The sequence below is a fragment of the Phodopus roborovskii genome, unplaced genomic scaffold, assembly GCF_943737965.1.
Source record: "Phodopus roborovskii unplaced genomic scaffold, PHOROB, whole genome shotgun sequence".
Classification (NCBI taxonomy): domain Eukaryota; kingdom Metazoa; phylum Chordata; class Mammalia; order Rodentia; family Cricetidae; genus Phodopus; species Phodopus roborovskii.
The window spans coordinates 231154-247525 of NW_026126099.1; the positions used below are offsets into that span (position 1 = coordinate 231154).

The 16372-nt window shown below is 33.9% G+C and overlaps 1 protein-coding gene across 1 annotated transcript in view; it reads left to right on the top strand.

Moving 5' to 3' along the window:
* The window catches only part of LOC127218432 (sex comb on midleg-like protein 2), a 66290-nt gene that overhangs the window by 12400 nt on the left and 37518 nt on the right, over positions 1–16372 (top strand). The window contains exons 6-10 of the mRNA XM_051179448.1: positions 2746–2832; positions 7396–7482; positions 11027–11110; positions 15145–15207; positions 16121–16204. Of these exons, the coding sequence (XP_051035405.1) occupies positions 2746–2832; positions 7396–7482; positions 11027–11110; positions 15145–15207; positions 16121–16204 (405 nt within the window). The remainder of the gene's footprint in view (positions 1–2745; positions 2833–7395; positions 7483–11026; positions 11111–15144; positions 15208–16120; positions 16205–16372) is intronic.

Genomic DNA, 16372 nt, shown 5'->3' on the forward strand with positions numbered 1-16372 from the left:
AAGGTAAAAGATACTATGATTTAAAAGTTAAGTGATTTTTTTTTAAAAAAATCTTATATTATTAGGTGAACTTCAAATTGTCCTAAAACTGCTTTTTTGTGTTGTTTCTTCTGAAAATATTAAAGATTTTAGATAGTGTACTTTTTTTGATACTGTCAAGTATATATTAGCAGCAGTTGTGAAATAAAATAGTCATTGTGGAAAGTATTCCCCAGACATCTGAAGGGAATAGTTTATAATGTTTCTGTGGTCCCACAAGCAGAAAGCACACATGTTTTTAAAATATGACTCTGCAGCCCTTCTAAATTCTGACTGCAATTTCTTGCTTATTGATTTTATTTTACTTCTTTCTTGGCAGAATATTTATGAGACAACTATATAACAGGACTGGAAAAGCATATAAATGTTGTTAGATCTAATTTTGTTTTAGTGTAGAATGTATGCCAGGGGGGAAAAGACAGTCTTTGTTTTTAAAATTCAAGATCTCACTCTGTAATATAGGCTAGAATAGAACTCACAACAGTTTTTCTGCCTCTCTCTCCCAAATGCTGGGATTATATGTCTCAATAATCATTCTAGGTTTTCCTGTTTGTAACCTTTAAAAATAAATTAAATCTGACATATCAAGTATGACAAACTTTGGGCTCCCCAAGGAAGGCCTTACCTCCTCTGAAGACTGAATGGGGGAAAAAAGGGGTGGGAGCAGAAACTTGGGTTGATATGTAAAATGAAAAAATAATTTTTTTCAATAAAAATAACTTAAATTCATGAGCCCAGTTTTGAAATAGAACTGAATCATAGTTATAGTTACAGCCCTTAAATATAGTTTGTTGTTGGTTTTGTTATTAAAGCTTTTGGGAATGGCATGTTACTGCTATATTTGACACTTTCCAAAATAAAGTCGTTTAGATGAATCCTTGGTTTTCTAAGTGAAAGATTTCCTTGTAGATAAGAGTCACCTTTTGTTATATGTATGTATTTTTAGTACTAAAAAAGAAATGTTGGATTATCAAAGAGACTCAAGAAGGATGATGGAGGAGTTAAGGTCCAGACTTGTTAATATTTATTAGATTCTTGGAGTATAGTTGATAGATAAATGGGCAATTAGTATAAATCTTCATATCAGAATTGAGAAATTAATACATGACCCATCAAGTTTTTTTTAAAAAAGACAATTAAGCTAAATTTTAGATCCATTGTTTTCCTGTGTAGCTAGTTTTTTTTTTTTTTTTTGCTTGTAACAATCAGCTTGTAAATAAAGGAGACAAGAAAGTTTTGTTTTCTTGTTGGGGGCACTGTGGGAAAGTAGGAGACAGTGGATAGTATCTAGATTAGGTGATGATACAGAAAGAATTATAAGTGGAAAAGTGTGGAATTAAGGTGTATAAGTGTGGACGGATGGCAAAAAACATAACAGAGAATGCCTACTTTTATGAATACAGATAGCATTGTATGTTTCTAGAATTCAACTACCTGGAGAACAGAGGGGGCTTTTCCTTTATAGAATCCCAAGTCAGGCTTTCTGAAGGACTTCTACCTAAGATACTTAATGTACACTTAAGTTCTGTAATTGCTTGAGACTGAGCTATAGATTATTGTGTATCAGTTTTGAGAATGCTAAAGATCACTGCTGACATGCAGTGGAACTTTATATCTATTTAGTTTTAGTTCATTCATAGTCAGTCATTCCTCAGTATCCTGGAGGGATTGGTTCCATGGCCTCTAGAGATAGGAAAATTCAAGGATGCTTCAATATTAGTGGGCAAAGTTTCTCTAAGAAATAAAAAGGAACTAAGAAATTTGTCAGAAAATAGTCCTTCAAATATTAGATGCAGTTTTTTTGTTTTGTTGTGTTGTGTTTTTGTTGTTGTTTTTGCTTGAATGCACATATAACCTATAAAGTTTGAAAACTCAAGTTATTTTTACTCAAAGTAGTTACATTGAAGTCAAACAAAATAAACCTTTATGTCAATAAAATTAAAGAAACTAGATCTCCAAAACATTGGATTACTGAGAAGACATTGATGCTTATTTTCAACACTACTTTAAATTGTATTCCTTTTAGGTTTGCATGTAAGCTTCCTCAAATTTGAATATAAAAAGTAATTACCCTCATTACTTAATTCCATATTTTTAAATCCTTTGTATTTTAGTGCTTTATGTTGTTTTTGGTTTCCATTACATTAATTTTTGACTAGTCTTTTTTCCCTTCTAGGAATTCTTAGTTTTGCATGGTTTTACTCTTCTAAAACCTTTACATATGTCATTAGGTTATTGACATGATATCTGAATTTAATGTAGGCACTCTTAGCTATAAAATTCCATCTTTATATGGTGTGTGTGTGTGCTCGCGCACGTGTGCGCACATGTGCTGCTAGACAAAAAAAAAAATTAAAATTAGTAATGTTTTCTATGTAAACTATAGTTTTTCTACTAAGAAAATTGTCCAAGCATGATTACTGAAATATCTCTGTTTTTAAACTGAACATAGACACAATTTATTTGGCAGGTTATCATCACATACAATATTACAATTCTCTGAATTATGCTACCAGGTAACTGGGAACTGTATATCACATGAGAATGTATTTTTATTACAACACTCTATTAGAATTAATAAATCATTATTAGAGCTTTCATATTTGGCATGCATACAGGAACCTAAAGTGTTCTAGCTTTTAAGTACATGTTTTTGTTTGTTTTTTGTTTATATATATATATATATACTTTATTTCTCAAAAAAAGCTGAAAAGAAACCGAAGAGCAGAGGAGCGACTAGACCTTGGAAAGATGGAGCCACAGCTTTGGAAAGTGAAGAAGCAGCAGCCCCAGGTGATTGACTCGTTCTGTCTACATTAGTCTGCAAGTTGATTCCTGTACATTGAATAATAGTGCAGTGTTTAGAAAGAAAGGTTCTTTTCTGCTTTAAGAAAACAATTACAAAAAGTAGACCAATGTTAAATTGCTAGAAATTTTCACTGTGATAGATCAGTCATGCTTGTATTTGACTAAATCTTATTTTTGAGAAAATTAGACTTATTTCCTGGCATACGAAATTCTATTGCACTTAAAACTTCCACTTAAGTGGCACTTTTAAAAATATTTAATGTTGTACTTTTAAAATGCTTTTCTTTGAGAATTTAATATAATAATATAATTTATTTTGATCATATACTTTCCCTGCCCTTAGTTCCTCAGGATCTTCCATACCTCTCTGTCCACCTGAATTCCTGTTTTGTTTGTTTATTTGTTTTGTTTTTTTTCTTATTTTACGTATCGATCCCAGTCTCTCTCCCTCCCTCCCTCCCATGCTCCCGACCCGCCTGCTCTACCTCCTTCCCTCCCTCCCATACCCCCCCGACCCTCCTCCCATCCCATTCCCCATCCCCACTCCACAGGGTGAGTAATGCCTTCCAGGAGAAATAGAAGGGAAGCACATAAAAATGGGAGTCTGATATGTGTTTTCAGCCTATCTTGAACATGGGAGCTACCTTGGAATGATACCTACTGTCATTCCAATGAACAAATCTCATCTTCTCTTATCCAGCAGTTCTCAGTTGTAAATTATGTTTTGGCTAGGGCTGGGACTATGCTCTTACTTCCTCTCCTCCATCCTAGGATTTTGTCAGGCTCAAGCTTATGCAAGTATTATACATTCTGTTGCAGTCTTTGTGAGTTCCTTTCTTCATCTCTCCTTTTACATAATGAAAACCCTGTCTCTGAAGATTTCTAACATCTCTGGTTTTCCAGTCTTTTTTGTTCTCACTTAACACATGGATTCCTGAGCCTTGACAGTAAGGGTTTGATTCAGACATCCATGTAAGGTTGAGTATTTCAAAGTCTCTAAATTTCTTCAGGTGGTTGGTTTACTTGTAGGTATCAATGTTGATTGCCATCCACTACATGAAGCTTTTCTGACAAGGATTTAGGGATGCCCAGATCAATGAATATGCCATTACAAGTCATTTTATTGTAGTTAACAGAATAATAATTATATATTTCCCCACAAGGCCCTAAGACCTGTCTTGTCACAGGTTATTGGTCTCATTGGCAGTGTCAGTTACAGATTCCGTTTCAGGTAATGAGCCTTAAGTCCACTGAAAAACTAGTTCATTGTATGACATTCTTGCCACTATTTTGCCAGTGAGCATACCTTGAGGACAGGAGGTTATTGGAGCTCAGAAGGTTCATAGTTATATGAGACTGATTTTTTTCCTCCTGGTAGTGTCTATAATATATTTTAGTAATGTGAAACCTAGCTAGTAAGGGTGAAGTTTCCAGTTGAGTACCAGCTGGATTTCTCCATGCACCGTACAATGACATAAATATGTGGTGTGTTCAGCAAATTAAAACTGCTTTGAAATTCTTGTCAAATTATAGAGAGTTCCAAATAGCATAGGCAATGGCCTGTAGTGTTAGGGATCATGTCTATGAGAAACCTTTGGCCAGTACCTCAAAAAGAAGTTTTATATACTAAGGTTTATATTAGTAGCATCTGTTGTCAAGTTGGGTTGTTGTCCCTCCAATATATATTATCACTTCACTTAATATATATATATATATATATATATTCCAGGAAACTTCTATTAAAATGCTTTCCCTTTGGAGGGTTTGAAAGGCTTTTCATATTAGTCATTCCTACAGGATTTATAAGCATATCTGTAAACATTTGGTTTGTTGTACACTTTCATCATTATCTATATATGTGCTATGTTAATGTTGATTCCCACTGAAGGAAGTTTATTGTGACACTCACAGTTCTCATCTGGCCTGTCACACTCATCTCCAGGGCTATATCATCTTCTTGTCCTTTCATGGGACCAGTGATCCACTGATTTCAAATTTTGATTTATTCAGTTTTTCTTTTTCTGCATCTCTTTCTTCCTTCCTGTCTTTCTTCATATCTTTCTTCCTTTCTGTCTGTTCGTCCATCTGTCTGTCTGTCCATCCATCTTTTCTTTTTTGCAGAACCTCTAACTCTTTGCTAGATTTTGTACCATAGTTATTGAGTATCTCATCTCTGAACTGCCTGGCTGAATTTACCTGTTGATTTAAATCTACTTTGAGGTCATTAATCATCTGTAAAAGTAGACTTTTGATTTTTTTTTTGCCATTTCAATATCTTTGATTTGTTATGTAGGAGTTGGGAATTTTATTTATATATATATACATATATATATATATGTATATATATATGCATGTATATGTGTGTGTAAATTATACATGTACATATACATATATATGCGCATCTCAGCAGCTGCAGTTACAGGTAGTTGTGAGCCACTTGATTGGGTGTTGGAAACTGTACTCAGGTTCTATGGAAGAGCAGTAGAAAATACTTTGAATTGCTGACTCATTTTTTTCAGGCCTAAAGAGAGTTTTAAAATGGTGTAATGAATATGTAAACTCACTTCAAGAGATGGACTTTAAGCTACATATAAAGTAGAGGATTGGAACAGTATGTTGAATGCAGCAGAGAGATGGAGGTAGAAACTTAAAACAAAATAGTGTAACAGGAGTGTAGTGAGATATCCATCCCGCCCCCACCTGTTGCACTGACCATGCCCATTGGGAAGTGGGGACAAGTGCTAACTACACAGGAGAATGTATTTAAAAATAAATTGCAGCAGTGGTTCTTTAATAGAGCTTAGATATATAGACGGTCATTTCCAGCTCATGTGACTGTGTGACAAGATTGTTTTTTATGTTCTTTGGTTAGTTTTGTTTGTTTTTTAAAGTGCAACCAAGAATGTGGTAGACACGGAGATCATACGTATCTCTGTCCATCAGAATGTTTACTGTCTAGCTCCTTACAAAACAAAATTGTTAACTTCTATTCTGTTGCTTCTGACTGGAGAAAGTAGATGAGAATGTGACTGAGAAGCAGAAGCTGACTCACAGCTCAGGCGTGAAGGAATACTTAATTTAGAAGTATTGGTGGAGTTAACAGTTGTGAAAGTTGCATGAGGTATAGAGCAAAGCCAGAAGAAACATAATGGATTGAATGAAAATAGAAGGGCTATGGATAAACTTTGCAATGAGAGTATAAAACATGATCAGTTGTTCTGAAATGAAAGAGCAAATAAGGGAGTTGTAGGGTGGACAAAGGGAGTTGTAGGGTGTCTTGGAGATGAAACAGTTCCAGAAATTTACAGGAATACTCATTTCCAGGACCTTAGCTGGAATCTTTATATTAATTTGCAAGATAATTCCTGTACACAGAATAGTGCTTTCAGAAGGAAAGTTTCTTTTCTGTCTTAGGAAAACAAATCAGAAAGTAGCTTAGTAGCTCAGTGATACACTCTTAGCTTTGTTAGTCTTACGTTTTTGTTTTAATGAAATCTTACTTGTAAGAGAAATAGACCATTGCCTTCTTTTTGAATAATTAGACTATTTCCTGAGTATATGAAAATTTAGAGTATATAAATCTTCATTTATGTGGCATCTTTGTTAAAAATTATGTTTCCTATGTTAGTATTTCTATTTATTCTTTGAGAATTTCATACAATTTACTTTTAATCACACTCCTTGCCCCCCAACTCCTCCCAAATTGCCACCTCTCCATCCTGTGGACTTTGTTTTATTCTCTCTTAAATAAATGTAGGAAAACATAAAAACATGGGAGTCTGATTTGTGTCAGCTGACTACTTTTGAACATATGGCCTGGCTTGGTGTATGTTGAAATAATCATAATACCATGGGTTTTCATATGAATTTTTTGAAAGACTTGTTTTTAAACCTGAAGTGTGAGGAAGTTGTTAAAAGTGAATTAAGAGTTTGGTGAATAAAGTTGGATTAATTGTGAATGAAGGGTGAGACTATGGCAGCAATTAAATTTAATTAAATAATCTTTAAACATTTGTTATTTGCCCTGGCAGCTGAATATAGACTACATGAAAGGGAGGTGTGGCATAAAAAGGTTCAAGAAAGATGGGGCATTTGTTTTCACATGTCCTGTTTATTTATATGTATGGTCTTTGACCCAGAAGAAGCAATGCTATAGACTGTTTCATATTATGAGACAAACACTCAAAAAATGTAACTGAGCTTTGAACACATATTTGTGTATATGTCTTTCAAATATTTCCAAACAAAGAAATTTATTTAGAAATACTGCTTTTTACTAAGTGAAATTCATTTTTTCTAATAACTAAATTATGAAGGAATTGGTTGTGTAATTTTTCTGTTGTTAAACATTTAACATAGACACAAATGACCTGGCAGTTATTCCTCACAGTTAATAATATTAAAGCTATTGGGCAACTGGAAGCCACATATCACATGAGCATGATGGTAGCCTTTTATTGAAAACACTATAGGAGATTCTGTGTTTTATTATAGTATGTTCCTGTTTTTTAATGTACATTATTTTTACTTTTATCTCATACCTCCAAGAAGCTGCAGAAAAATCCAAGGCCAGTGTATTCACCAACCCTTTTGAGGATGAAGACAGACCTGTGAAAGGTGACCAAACAGCCCCAGGTGATTTCTGTAACTTTTCATATTGATTTTCATGATAATTCATGCACAGTTAGTAATGGTGTAGTGTTTCAGAAGGAAAAAAATATTTTCTGTTTTAAGAAAACCCGTAGAAAGTAGCTCATTGATAAATTGCTGGAAATTTTTAGTGTTCTAGTCCAAAGTTTCTGTTTGTTTTAAATCAATGCATCCTTTTACACTACTTTCTGATTATATGAAAATCTTCTGTATATAAGTCTTCATTTATATAGCAACTGTGATTTAAATTATTGTATAATGATTTTAATATTTTTTTTATTTTATTTTGTTCCTACTCTTTCACCTCCTCCAACTCTTCTCAAATTATCCTCCATGTCTTCATTTCTGGACTTCATTCTCTTACTTTCTCTTAAACAAACATGAGAAACACCTAGAAAATGGGAATCTGATTTGTGTTAGCCAACTATTTCTAAACACGTCCCCTGCCTCTGTGTGTGGTTGATATAATCAGTGTTATTCCATTGAAGAAAATGGATTATCCCTTTCTGGCAGCTATTAATTCTTGGACAGGGCTGGAATTTGTATGTCTACTTCCCCTTCTCCATGCTGAGATTTTTTTCAGGCTTGAAATTTTAGGGATGTGATACAGACATATGTTTAGGGTTGAGCACTGCAGTCTCTGTGCGTGTTGTCCACTTAAAAGTCGTCGTTTTCATTATCACTCAGTGTAAGGAGCTTCTCGATGATGCTTGTGTGATGGAGTAAAGCAGCCTGTCATAGGAATCACTTTATTTCTATGTCAATTCAGCAGAATCACACTAGTAGGATTTTCCATAAGGCTTGTGATCTGTCTAATCTCAACTTCTTGGCCTGATTAACAGTGTAAAATATGGGGCTCATTTAATGGAGCAGCTTTTAAATCTAATTAAACAGTGCTTTATTACTCTTATAATATTTGTGCTATTTTTGCAAAGTATATTTTACAGAAGGATCAATTTTGTACATCACTAGGTTAGTATATGGGCCAGATTGGTCATTTCTTTGCCCCTTTGGTAGTATGTATAGCACCTTTTAGCACTATGAAACATAACCAATTTGAATGTTCCAAAACATAAGTTGGTAGTGCATTCCACAAATTAAAACTACCTTAAGATTTTACTGTCAAGTTTTAGAGGATAACCAATAGCATTACCAGTAGCCTGTAGTGTAGAAGGGGAAGAGTCTATGAAACACCTTTGGCCAGAACTTCAAAGATTTCTGTGAATAGCTCTTTTATTCAGAATCACCCTCTTTTATTTTTTGTGCAAGTTACTGTGTTTTTTCATCCTATCTCTGAATTGACTGCCTAAATTAATTTTTCTGTTCATTTGAATCCGATTTGGACTCATTAATCATCTTTAAAATTGGACTTTGGATTCTTCATCCTGTATGTTTTTTTTTTTAACATTTAATATTTGGGGGTTTGGTTATTGGGAGTTGGAAGCTTTAAAGTTTTATTTATTATTTATCTATATGTGTGTCTGCATGTTTTTGCATATGCATGGAGTTATTCCAAGGGGACAGAAATTGAATTCTTCTGGAGCTAGAATTACAGAAAGTTCTGCTCCACTTGGTATGGGTATTAGAAATGAATTCTGGTCTTCTGCAAGGGAAGCAATAAGTACTATTGCCTTTTGAACCTTGTCCTCAGCCTCAAGCGTAGTTTTTAAGGTGTTATATATAATTCAGGTAATTCCCAAAGATAGCCTTTAATCTACTTTCATATAAAGTATGGTGGTGAATGCTTTGCTGAATAGAGCACACACACACAGAGATAAGTGTTGTAATTAAAAAAAAAACTGGCTGGAGAAAGATACCATGTTACAGAGTTTAATTGGACTTTTTCCCCCTAGGGGGAACAGATTGTAAAACAGGGAAAAGGGAGTGGGAGACTGGCCTCCATGGAAAGGAACAGCAGGATGAGCGAGGACCAGATAGATGGAGAGAAAGGGTAAGAGGAAGGAATAGAGAGAGAGCTATAAGAGGTGGGCAGGACCCTTTAAAAAGGGAATATAGTGAATAGGCACATGTGTTGCTCTTAGTGGCTGCAGCTGAGGGCATTTCCTGTCAGAATGCCAAAAGCAGGTCAGTACAAATGCAAAAATACTAATGGGTGGGAACTTGAACTGAATAAAACATTTTAGGAATCTACTTGGAAGTAAATTACAGTAGCAGCAACTCTTCTATTGAGATTATCTTGGGTGTTGCAGAGCAGGCCTTATACATCCCATGATGCCTATATGATAATGATAATATTGGTTTTATGTTCTTGTATTTCTTTTTGTTAAAAACAATCAAAGAAGAATGTATGGTAGAGACCATATGTAACTATCACAATGATTCCTGTCTATCTTTTTACAAAACTACTATCACAACGATTCCTGTCTATCTTTTTACAAAACTACTATCACAATGATTCCTGTCTATCTTTTTACAAAACTACATTGTTAACCTTTAGTCCGTTGTTTCTGACTAGAGAATGGCTTGGAGGTGAGCTCACTCACTGCTCAGTATTATAGAAGGAAGAATACTTCATTTAGAGGTATTGATGAAGGTGGACAGTAGAGTTCAAGCAGCAGTAGGAGTAGAGGAAAGCCAAAAGAAACCTAATAGATTGGATGAAAATAAGTGAACTGTGGTTAAATTTTGCAATGAGAGTGTAAAACATGATCAGGAGGATAGACATAGAGACACTGTTGTCTTGAAGACAGAAAAGATTCAGAAATTGCCATGAATAACTATTTCAGGGTGTTATCTGGAATCTTTATTGGTGGTATGGTTCTGGTCAACATCCTGAAACTGATGACAGGGAGTCTATGAAAAGAAAGGGTAATATGAGTAACATTAATAGAGTTCTTTAAATTGAGAGTTTTAAACCTGGAGTGGTAGTTGTTAAGAATGAAGTAAGTCTGGTTTATAGAAATGAAATTAGTTGTAAATGAATATGATGCTATAGATTATGTCCCTTTTTGGTGAGTAGAAGTACAATAAAAATACTGCAAAAGATAGGATAGCTTTCATCCCTGGTCCTATTTATGAATACCTTTGAGCACAGTAAAATTAAAACTGTAGGTTGTTTTAACTTATAAAATAAAGCCCTTAAAATGAGAGTAGTTAATCTTTAAAAACAGTTATATTAGGGTGTGTGTGTGTGTGTGTGTGTGTGTGTTTGATATCTCTCCCTATTTAGAACTGGTACATTTTGCTATATAAAACCCTTTTTAAAGAATAACAAAATTGTAAAGGTGTTGATACTGAAATATCTTTTGTAAAACATGTGGAAATTGATGCAAAGAACATGGCAAGTATTCTTAACAGAAAACATTGAAATTGTCTAAATTGGGTTACCAGATAACTGAAAGCTGTATATTATGTGAGCATGATGAAAGCCCTTCATGACAACATTATGAGAGTGTCTATATTTTATTATATGGAGTTTTATTTAACATCCATACCAGAGCTTAGTGTGTTATAGCTTTACATGTACACCATTTTTTTTATTTGATTTTCATTTTATATCTCAACAAAGGTTTGAGAAAACCCAAGGGCAGAGGATTCACCAAACCTGGGAAAGATGTAGCCAGACCTGGAAAAGATAACCAAGCAGCTCCAGGTGATTGCTTTATTTTTCTATTTTGATTTGAAAGTTAATTGCTCTACATTTCATAATGGTGCAGGGTTTCAGAAGGAAAGACATTTTTTCTATCTTAAAGAAACAAATACAGAAAATAACCCAATGATTAACTGCTAGAAATATTCACAGTGCTACTCCAACAATAGTGTTTGTTCTAATAAAAGCCTCCTGTTTGAAGAATTAGACTATTGCCTTCATGTTAGAGAATGATATTATTTCTTGATTATATGAAATTGTGTTTAAAATTTTGATGTTTTGTGGCAGTTTGGGTTAAAATTGTTTTTCTGTGCTTAATGATTTTATTTATTCTTCAAAAATTTTATATGATTATTCTGATCATATTCTTCCCATTCATGTAACTCATCTCAAATCTTCCACCACTCTATCCTTTAAGCTTCATGTTCTTTCTCTTAAAAAATGAAAATCATGTTAAAAAATTGGGAATCTGACTTGTGAAATCTGACTTGTGTTAGGCAATTATTGCTGAAAACGTGGCTTGCCTTGGAGTGTTATTGATATACTTACCTAATGTTACTCCATTGAAGAAAACTGGTTTTCCCTTTCTCAGCAGCTTTCAATTATGAACCATTTTGCTAGGACTGAGAATTTGTGCCTAATTCCCCTCATCCATGCTAAGAATTTGTCATGTTTAGGCTTCTATTTGTCTTGCACATTCTGTTATGTCTTTCTGATTTCATATGTTTGTCTACTCTGTTGTTTCTCAAAAATGTTGTCTGGTGGAAGTCCCTTTTAACCTCTGACTAGAATTTTTCTGCCTTCTCTTCTACATAGATCCCTGAGCCTTGAGGTGTGATGCAAATATCCCATTTAGGGTTTCTTACTCTCTGCAGGTTGTTCAGCTGTTGGTCCCTGTGTTAATTACCATACACTGAAAGAAACTTCTCTGAAGTGCTTTAAACATTATGGTGATTAATGTGTATGATAATATATCTTTAGGAGAGTCTTTGTTTATGTGTCAACCAGAGTCATACTAGTGGGATTTTCACTAAATCTTATGACCTTATCCACATAAACAGTGTCAAGTATGGGCTCATTCATGGACTGGACCCTAATTCCAATTAAAAAGAAAGTTTGGTTTCCCTGTAACAGTTGCATCACTATTGTACCAGTGTATGTTGCCAGTAGGTTGATATAGTAGGTCATATGATTAATAGATACTTGAGTCAGATTGATGATTACCTTTCTTCTCTGATATAAGGTATAGCAACATTTAGCTGAGTAATAGATACTTGAGTCAGATTGATGATTACCTTTCCTCTCTGATATAAGGTATAGCAACATTTAGCACTATGAATTATAGCCATTAGTGCTGAAGCTTCCGTTTGAATAACAGCTAGGTTTCTCCATGCTCTATGACAGGAGTATGTGGTTTGTTCAGAAAATAAAAACTATCTTGATAATCTTGCTATCAAGTTAATGAGGGTAATTAATTGCTTTGGCCATGATCTATAGTATTAGGAGTATGTTCTCTGGAACAACTTTGTCTAACACCTAAAAACTGGTAACCCATTTCTAGATGTATTATAGGGGATTTTTGGTCATATGTATTGTCTAGGTGGGGCTTTTTCCCTCCATTACATGATTATTTCATGTGAACTTTATATATATAATATTCATATATATATATATGAATATTATATAGTTCAGGAAGCTTCTACTGTAGTAACTTTGCATATGGATGTTTTGAAAGTCTTTTCTGTTGAGATATATTCCCCTCCACCTTCTTAACTCTGATCTTTTTTTCTTTCTCCCACAAACTTTAATCATTTTTTTTAGTTTGGCCTACATTGTTAATCTTATAAATGTGCCAATGGCCATTCAGTTTATTGCAGATTATCTTCATTACTTATAGATATGCTATGCAACTGGTAATTCCTCCAGAAGGAGATGAGATGTGGCAGTCTGAGTTCCTGTCTGGCCTTCCACACTCACCATCTTCAGGCCTATATCTTCTCCTCCTCCCTACCTGGGGCCAGTGGTCTATTGAGTTTGATTTAATGAGTTTTTTTGCCTAAATATTCAGAATCACTATGTTTTGTTTTCTATGCAAAATGCTAAGTTACTCATTACTGAACTGACTGCTTGAATTTTTATCTCTTCAATCAAATCCAAGGAGTCATTAGTCATCCTTAAAACTAGACTTTTGAATTATTTATCCTAAATTTCTACCACTTCAATGTCTTTGGATTTCATTGTATAGGAGTTAGGAACTTAAAAAACAAAAACAGTATTTCTTCGAATCATCTGAATGTGTGTCTGCATGTATGTTTGTACATTTACATGCAAGTATCTTCAGAGGACTAAACTGGATATTGGATCCTCTGGAACTGTAGTTACAGGCAGTTGTTAACCACTTGGTACAAGTGTTAGAAATAAACTATGGTCCTTTGTAAAGGCAGCAACTTGTGCTCTTAACTACTGAACCATCCCCTTCAACCACCAGGAATAGTTAAGTTCATTCACAAAAAATATGTTAGTCTTCATATAAATTGAAGGGGTAAGTCTTTTGCTGAAACATAGAACTATAGTAACTTAAGCAGAAGAAAACACTACAGAATGAGAATATACTTAAAAATCAATTACAAGAGTGATTCCTCCTTGGAGATGAGTGTGAACTTTTCAGAGAGCTTTATCCAGCCCATGTAGTTTTAATATAATACTAGTTTTTATAGTCATTGGTTTTATTTTTAACAATAAGCACACAAATAAGTTTGTGACAGAGACTATATATAGCTTTCAGACTATTTAATATTTACAAATGTCTAGTTTTTTACAGAATAAGCTGCTAACCTCTATTCTGTTAATTTTGCTAAAAGTTGAAGACAAATAGCTTGGAAGTGAGAGCTGAGCAGTGTTGAAGGAATGGTTATTTCATTTAGAAGTATTGAAGGTAGACAGTTGAGTACAAGTTGCATCAGAAATAGGGCAAACCCAGAAGGAGCTTGGATGACTTGAATGAAAATAAAGGAACTTTGGCTAAACTTGGCAATGATAGTGGAAAACGTAATCTTTACGTCTGAAACTAAAGATAGCAAGTAAGGGAGTTGAAGATGAACAAAGGGACACGGTTGTCTTTGGTATAGAAAAGATCCAGAAATTGCCAAGAATAACTGTTTTAGGGACACTGGAATCTTTAGCACTAATGTCAATATGATGGAGTATCAGTGGTCTGATCCTGATAATGGCAGTGTGAGTCTAGAGTTCTTTTAAAATGGAAGTTTTCAACATGAATTGTAAGGCAGTTTGTAAAAATAAGTGAGTAAAGTCAAGTATATTTAAGTGAATTAGTTGTAAATGGGGGGGGTAAAGTTATGGCTACAGTTAAGTGATCTTATATTTTCCTTAGTAACTGAGGATAGAATACTTTCTGTTAAGTAGTTAACAAAAATACATAAAAAGGCTGTAGAAAAAATGGAATATTTGCTATCACAAGCCCTGTTTAAGCATATTCCATGTTCTTTGGGTAAGGAAGAAGAGAAACAGTAGACTATTTGAACTCAAGAGCCTTAAAAATAAAAGCAATTGAGCTTTGAACATAGATGTGTGTGTGTGTGTGCGCGCGCGCGTGTGCATGTTTCATATCTATATTTGCAAATAATTGTTAAATTCAATAAATTTTTGCTATGTAAAATTCATTTATCTAATTACAAAGTCATCTCTATGTGTTTCTCCCTCCTTCCCCACTCCTTCCCTCCTTTCCTCCCTCCCTCCCTCTCTTCCTCTCTCTCTACCTCCCTTCCTGCCTCCCTCCTTCCTTCCCCTCTCTTTTTCTTTCTTTACTTTGAACATATACAAAGATAGCCTGGCAAGTAATTTTCACACAAAATATGAAAGCTTTCTGAATTAGACTACCAGGGTGCATATCACATGAGCATAATTATAACCTTTTCATGTTAATATGAAGATTTATTAATTGGGATACATACAGGTCATAATGAGTTCTATCTGTAAATGTACATCATTTTCATTTTTCATTTCAAACCTCAACAAAGTTCTGAAAAAACCCAAGGGTAGAGGATTCACCAAATCTTGGGAAGATGTCCAAACAGCCCCAGGTAATTGCTTTGTTTTTATATATTTATCTATTAATTTGCAGGATGATCCCTCTATATTGAATAATGGTGTGTTTCAGAAGGAAACACTCTTCTGTTAAAAAAAACAAATGTAGAAAGTAGCTCAGTGATTAACTGCTAGAATTTTCATTGTGCTAGTCCAATATTTCTTGTTGTTCTGAGAAAAGCCTCCTTTTAGAGAATTAGAGTATTTCTTGATTATATGAAAATCTTTTATATGAGAAACTTAATTGCACTTTTGGTTGAAAATATTTTCTTTTTTTCTTCATTTAAGTCTTTTATTTAACCATTGAAAACTTCAAGTAGTTAATTTTAATCATATTCTTCCCCACCTCCTCCAATATTGTTTGTCATGTCTCTGTCCTCCAATTTCATGATCTTTCTGTCTCTTATAAAATGAAACACACATAGAAATGGAAGAGGGAACTGGGATTGAAACAGAAAATAAGATTTTTTAAATTTAAATAAAAACATATTTTATAAACTCTCAAAATGTTAGTATTTGCACCCATCGGTGTGTATGTGTGTTTCGTATCTACCTACAAAGCATTTTTAATTATAATTAGTGGTTTGTGAGATAAAATTAATTTTTCCTAATAACCTAAATTTGAAGGCATTTATACTGATATTTCTTTTTTAACTGTAAGCACTTAACAAAAATGACCAGGAGGTTATGTTCATAGATAACATTAAAATCATCTAAACTGAGTGACTAGGCAACTGGAAGCTGTGTATCATGTAAACATGCTTGTAGCCTTTTCATGGCAATGCTGTAGGAAGAGAATCTATATTTTATTATAAGAAGCTTTATTTATTTTGGCATACATACAAATTATAATGAGTTCTAGCTGTAAAAGTACATCATTTTTATTTTTCATTTCATATTTCAACAAAGCTGGGAAAAAACCCAGGGGCAGAGGACTCCCCAAACCTTGGGAATATGAAGCCAGACCAGGGAAAGATGTCCGAATAGCTCCAGGTAATTGCTTTGTTTTTCTATATTGATCTATTGACTTGCAAGATAATTCCTCTATATTGAATAATGGTGTCGTGTTTCAGAAGGAAAGACTCTTTTCTATTTCAATAAAACAAAAAGCAGAAAGCAGCCTAGTGATAAGCTTCTAGGAATTTTCACTGTGCTAATTCA